General features: G+C 52.0%; 1 protein-coding gene across 1 annotated transcript in view; it reads left to right on the forward strand.

Moving 5' to 3' along the window:
* LOC103185046 (metabotropic glutamate receptor 7) overlaps nt 1-3,953 on the forward strand; it is an 83,532-nt gene extending 79,579 nt beyond the window's left edge. The window contains exons 10-12 of the mRNA XM_042339587.1: nt 1,179-1,247; nt 3,077-3,257; nt 3,714-3,953. Of these exons, the coding sequence (XP_042195521.1) occupies nt 1,179-1,247; nt 3,077-3,126 (119 nt within the window). The 3' untranslated portion in view covers nt 3,127-3,257; nt 3,714-3,953. The remainder of the gene's footprint in view (nt 1-1,178; nt 1,248-3,076; nt 3,258-3,713) is intronic.
* Nucleotides 3,954-6,000: the final 2,047 nt, after the last annotated feature.

A 6,000-nucleotide genomic window follows, 5' to 3' on the forward strand; every position in this document is an offset into this window, starting at 1 on the left:
GCTTCGATTCCGTGCAGGAGATGGTTTTTTTCCAAAGCAACATTGGAAAATCCGCTTCCAAAATCCAGGCCGAATTCAAGGATTCGTCCGAAATCGGAAGACGTGGGTTAAGACTAGGAGGAAGTTCAGGGTCCAAGGCTCCTTCTCTCCTTGACAAGCTGCTCGATGGGTTGTATTTAGTGTCTTGTCGTGTGGAGTCCTGTAGCTCAGCGGTTAGAGCACTCGCCTCGCAAGCGAAAGAAGACCGAGGTCCTTCTAGTTCGCCTTCCACCACCCTGGCCATCAGTTGCTTGCCGTGTCCTGCCCCGAACTACATACTGTACCCCAGGCATTACTTCCGAGCAGAAAGCTTATCTGGTTTGTTCTTGAAACAAACGACATCTCCCGCGTCCGATGTCTGTCTCACAAGGGAGCCCGTTCCATAAGTTTTACCGCTCGCTCGCTGAAGAAGTGCTATCTGCAGGTTCTCCTGTTGCTGTGTCCCTGTCCCCTAACCATCGCTTTGCAGAGCTAGGCCTGGATCGCTGAGCTCAGGCTTGACGTTACACAGCTCGCTACAGTGCAATTAACTGGCCTCACATTGTTCATTTCACGTCAATTTCACAATTAACAGAGAAGCCATTGTGCGGCGAATTGCCTGACAATCCTTAACCCGTTCCTCGCCTCCCAGCCAGGCACGTCCCATCCTGGTTAGGATCCTCCGGATTTGCTCCCATCCGGCCACGAGAGGTAGTAATTCCTCGGGCTTGATTGATTCGCGCCCTTATCTCCTCGTCGAGGCGTCTCGAAGCGCTTCACCAGACTTGTATTCTGCGGGCAAACGGGGCAGCCGATCTGCGTACAGCGACACCGCGAGGCCCGGCAAACAGCCGTGGCGCCGGTGGGCAATTTTTACTTTGGTGGGGGGGGATTGTCGGCCAGGACACCAGGAGGGAGCAACTCCCTTCTCTTTGCCAGTTTGCGCCGCAGAATCTTTAACGTCCGCTTGATCAAGCGCAGGCGGGACCTTGGATGACATCTCTGACAATGCAGCATTGTTGGTGGGGGGAGGGGGAGGTGAGGGGCGGAGGGGTACGCAGGGGATGTGGGGGAGTTGAGGAGGAGAGGGGTGTCCATTTGCACACCACGTGTCTATGACCTGTACCTGTGTGGTAACCTGCTCTTCTCTTTCACTGTAGCCCACGGTCACTGCGACACTCTCAAACCAGCCAGAGATACTCAGAACAAAGCCCTCATTCCTGAACAAGGTGAGAGAGACTCTTGAGGGTCTTGAGACAGGCCTCCCAAGGTGGTTGGGGGTGGGGGGGGGGTGGCGAGGCAAAGGAGCTCCGGGAAGGATTTCCAGAGGGTGGTGGGGTGGCAGGGAGGCTGAAGGCTCGAGCGCCAATGGTGGAGCGGGTGGCTTGGGGGCACATGGAGCAGGCCAGTGCCCGCTGAGCGGGGGGAGCAGGCAAGTTGGTAATGGTTTAGTAGGTCTCACAGGTAGGGAGGAGCCAGACCACGGAGGGCTTGAGAAGTCAAAATGGCAGCTTGGCTTTGACGTCTCGCAACGCAGCCGGACGCTCTTCCAAACCGTTAGCCCGTGAGCTGAATGTCCTCGATGTGCGTGTGTGCTTGTGTGTGTGTGTGTGTGCGTGTGTGTGTGCGTGTGTGTGTGGGTGGGAGGGGGGGGTTCATGTTGGGGGAAGCGGGAAGATAGAAATGAAGACGAAACTGACTCAATCCAAACGAATGAGTCATTTAAATCACATTTTTTTTCTTCCCCCACCCCCCTCCCAAAAAAAAGCGTGTTATTAATGTCACCACAGCGGTAGCCCCCGGCTCAACAGCAACCTTCAGGATGTAGGTAACAGGCAGTGATGGTGGGAGGAAATAAATGAGCTGCAGGAATCTGAGTTCTCTGTGGTTTGTCAGCTCCCAGACAGCTGATTGCTGCGCAGGTGGATTAACTCATCCTGTGCTGACACCCACACTCCTCAGTCAGTGTCTCTCCCCCTGGACTTACCTGCCATTATTACCCGGGGGTGGTGGTGGTGGGGGGGTAATAATAGTAAAATAATCCTTGCGTTTGATTGCAGAGCCTTTTCGCACCGTTGAGACGTCTCAAAGCGCTTCACAGGATACACTGTGAAGTGGATTGACGTGGCTTTTTTGGCTTCTGACCCACCCCCTCCCTCCCGAACTGACAACCCCTTCCCCCACCCCACACCACCACCGTTTTACAACAACAACTTGTGCTTGCAGAGCGGCCTTCAAGCCGGGGCAAGAGTCTCGGGAGAGCTTTACGTGGTGATCTCCTCTCCCACTCCCCACTCCCCTTTCTCCCGTTCGTTCGCTCCGCTCTCCTTCCCTGCCTCGTTCCCTCTCCCACCTCCACACCCGGGATTGTGTGCAGCTAATGTGAAGTGGTATAAATGTGTGTGTTCAGCAGTTGGATGAACTTGCGAAGATCAAAGGCTCTTCAGATCAGTGAGGAGCGAGGAGATAGATCATCACTCTCATGATTTATTCAAACGCTTTTTTGAGTTAAACATTACAGTCTCTGCTGTTTCCCTTAGAATCCCAAATTCCCTTTTATGGAATTCACTTTGTACCAGGGAAAGAAAGAGAGAGAACGAGAAAGAGGGAGAGAGGCAAGGACCGAGGGAGAGAGAAAAAAAGACTAAGAGAAAGAGAGCGAGACAGACACACAAGGGCGGAAAGAGCAAGAGCGAGAGAGACAAACAGAGGGCGTTCAGTGATTGATGACGGATGCCTTGATGTGCTTGAGTTTTCAGTGATTAGCATGGAGCGGTGTAATTAGGTAGCGATCTTTGGGGTGAAAAAAAAGTGTCTTGTGATGTGCTAACGTCTTGTTTGACCCCGTATTCTGGGTCCCAGTGGTTGGGTCAAAGCTGCCAACAGGATCCTCGGGATGGGTGGGGGGATGGAGCAGTGGGTGTGAGTGAATGAGTGTGAGGGAGTGAATCTGAGTGGGAGTGTGCACTAGTCCAGCTCTGATTTGACTCTATATTTTCTGGGCGAAATATTCCAGCCCCCCACCCCCCTCGCTGACTGACGTGTGTCCGTGTTGCAGGCCCCCCAGCAAAAAAGAAGTACGTGAGCTACAACGACCTGGTCATCTAAACTGTCGGCTCCGGGAACGGACAGCGTATATCTGCACATCTCCTCATTCATCTGGTTTCAGGCCTCAATGTGTCCTCCTGCTCACGCGTGGAGACAGACAGACAGACAGAGGGAGGCAAAGAGGGGGTGAGGTAAGGCGGTGGTGGTGGTTTGGGGGTGGGGGTGGTCTTTGAGCCAGGTTACACCTCTAAGAGACTCGAAACACTTGCGACCCCCCTCCCCCAAGTGTCTTAATTTTTTTGCCCCCACCCCCCCACACTCCCTGCTGGACAAAAAGCTCCTCTCGGGCAAAATGGTACCTTGACGCGACTGGCGATATTGATGGCCGCTGTGATGCTGTGAGGTCGACTCGGTTTGGCTGTGGCTTTAGGGGTCGTAACTGATGCCCGACGCGATTCTCCTCACCCTCCCGGGACGGCAAGGGACTAAACCGTGACGTGCAATCGCGAGCTCACGGAAAGAGAGAGCGCGAGAAAAGGAGGAGAAGAAGGAGGAGGTGACGCGATTGTTTTTATTTCTTCCCCCCCCCGACCCCGACCCCGACCCCCTCTCCCCTCTCCCCTCCCCCTTTCCCCCCCGACGAGAAGTTTTCAGGACGGAAACGAGAAAGGAAACAAAACGAAAGTAATCGAGAACCCAGAAGAGGAAAATGAAAAATCCCGTTGCTATAGTTTGTGACGTTTTGAGTAGTTGCATCTCTGTCGCTCTGTTTTTACCTGTGCTTCCTGAATGCGATGACACTTATTTAAGTCTTAAGTCTTGGAGATTTCCTGTTTAGTCAGAGGTTTATGTCTTGTTCTGCTCTCTCCCTCGCCCCCACCACTCCCCCCCCCCCCCCCCCCCCTCCTCCCCACCCCCCTCTCCCACCCGTTTCCCCTCTATGGACCAGTGTGCTAAAAGGACTATGGAGAAAAAAAAAAGCATGTTCATTTTTCTACAGTTTGTTTATTTGTTAAAAGAGAAAAAAAAACGTTCAAAAGTATTGACATTAATCTCGCTGCTAATTGTGCCAATTCTCGTGAAATGATATTCTTTTCGGCCGCACACCCACCCAACAGATTTATTTTTTTCCCGCCGTCCGTTAATTGGGAAAGAACGATGTGTTGTTATTGTCGAAGAATGTATCGGAACAAAGAAATAAAACCCGTTTGGATTACATTTTTTTTTCCCATTCATTGTAAAGAGAAGGGGGCTTTTTTTTTTCTCTCTCTCTCTCTCTCTCTCTCTCTCTCTCTCTCTTTGGAGTTATTGCCGGGGTTTGGGTCTTGGAGGAGCAGAGAGGGGCAGCGACGACGGTTTGCGTTTACACAGGACCCTTCGCGCAGGATAGAGTCTCGGAGCGCTGCACAGTAATAATAATAGTAATATTGATAGCAATAACCTCACAAAAGTCGTACCAGTTGGGACTGTACATTTAATATGACTTACGCAAAGTATGAATTATGTCAAACGTAGAAATAATAGGAAATTCATTGGGACTCGGGCAGATAATCGCTTATATGATTTACACAGATCAGACGTAGGTTTACTGTGATAATCTTTGCGTTTGACACAGGGGCTTATGGCCTCGTTGCGACATCTCAAAGCGCTTCGCAGAATATACCGTGCGGTGGAGCGACTGAGTACTTTGGGGGCGAAACGAGGCAACCCATTGCGCACAGCAGTGTCCCGCAAACAGTCGTGGATGGAGTGATCAGTTTTGTTTTTGTGGATCGAGTCACCGCATTTTTTTTCACACAGTGGCGGGGCTTGGGATCTGTACGAGGGAGAAGGGGCGGCCGGGGCGGGGGTGGGGGAGAGGGGTTGACCGTAGGTACGGTCGAAGAGGAAGGTCTTCAGGTGGGATTTAAAGGTGAATAAAGAGAGGGGTCGAGGCAAGGCAAACACAGCGGCCCATTTGCTCTCGACAGCGTGAAGCCGAGGAGAGGCGGGAGATTGATGTAAGTATTTGTTTTTCTATGTAAAAAAATAATGAGCCGATGTACGGGAAAATGGGGGGGAAGGAGTTTGAATTGAAATCGCCAAAGATTAGCTCGAAAGAATCGAGTCGGAAACTGGACTTGACTGATCTCCCTGACGGTTTGTTAACCGAAGCCCTGGCGATGGCTATAGTGATTAGCTTTAGTGTTTGATGCGAAGTGAGATCGACGCGTTCTGACTTCCCGTCACCAGCGTTGAGGCAGAGACCGGCTCAGCTGCGCTCATACAATTAGGAAATCCTCACATATTCCACATTTACGTGGTGAATCTCTGGAACATCCTCTCCATCCCTCTGCCTGGTCCCCTCCTTCCCTATCTTCAGGTCATGCCTCAAGACCTTCCTCTTCGACCGCGCCTACGGTCACCTCCCGCCCCACTCCACCCGTATCAGCGCCGTGCTCCGCCACTGTCAAGCGCTCTGGGACGCCACCCTGCGTGAGGGGGCGTCGGGTAAATGCAAGCGGTTTCGTTCGCAGTCGTCTTGTTGCTGTGAATGTTTTTTTTCTCCCCCATCCTCTTCTGTTGTTTCTTTTCCAAGTTTTTCCCGGTCGTCTGGAGGGTTCCCGAGGCTTCGCTTCCGAACAGAGCCAGTGGTTCCCGGGTCTCAGAACAAAGCCTCTTGGAGATGGGACAGGTTTATTCCCCCCACCCCCACCACCACCCCAACCCCCCACGCGTGAGGACCATCTGTACTGTGCCTCGCATCTTTTGAACAAGTGGACGTCTTGCAACCCGGGAACAGCAAGGATCACACGTGAAATCCGGGAGGTAGAGAAACAAAAAATACAACTTTCCCTCTGTGTAATAATAATAATAATAATACTACAGGAAATCTCACACAAGTCATATTAGTTTGAGATGTCTCAACGATGTGAAAAGGCGCTGTATCAAACG

The sequence above is a fragment of the Callorhinchus milii genome, unplaced genomic scaffold (assembly GCF_018977255.1).
Source record: "Callorhinchus milii isolate IMCB2004 unplaced genomic scaffold, IMCB_Cmil_1.0 Scaffold12, whole genome shotgun sequence".
Lineage (NCBI taxonomy): Eukaryota > Metazoa > Chordata > Chondrichthyes > Chimaeriformes > Callorhinchidae > Callorhinchus > Callorhinchus milii.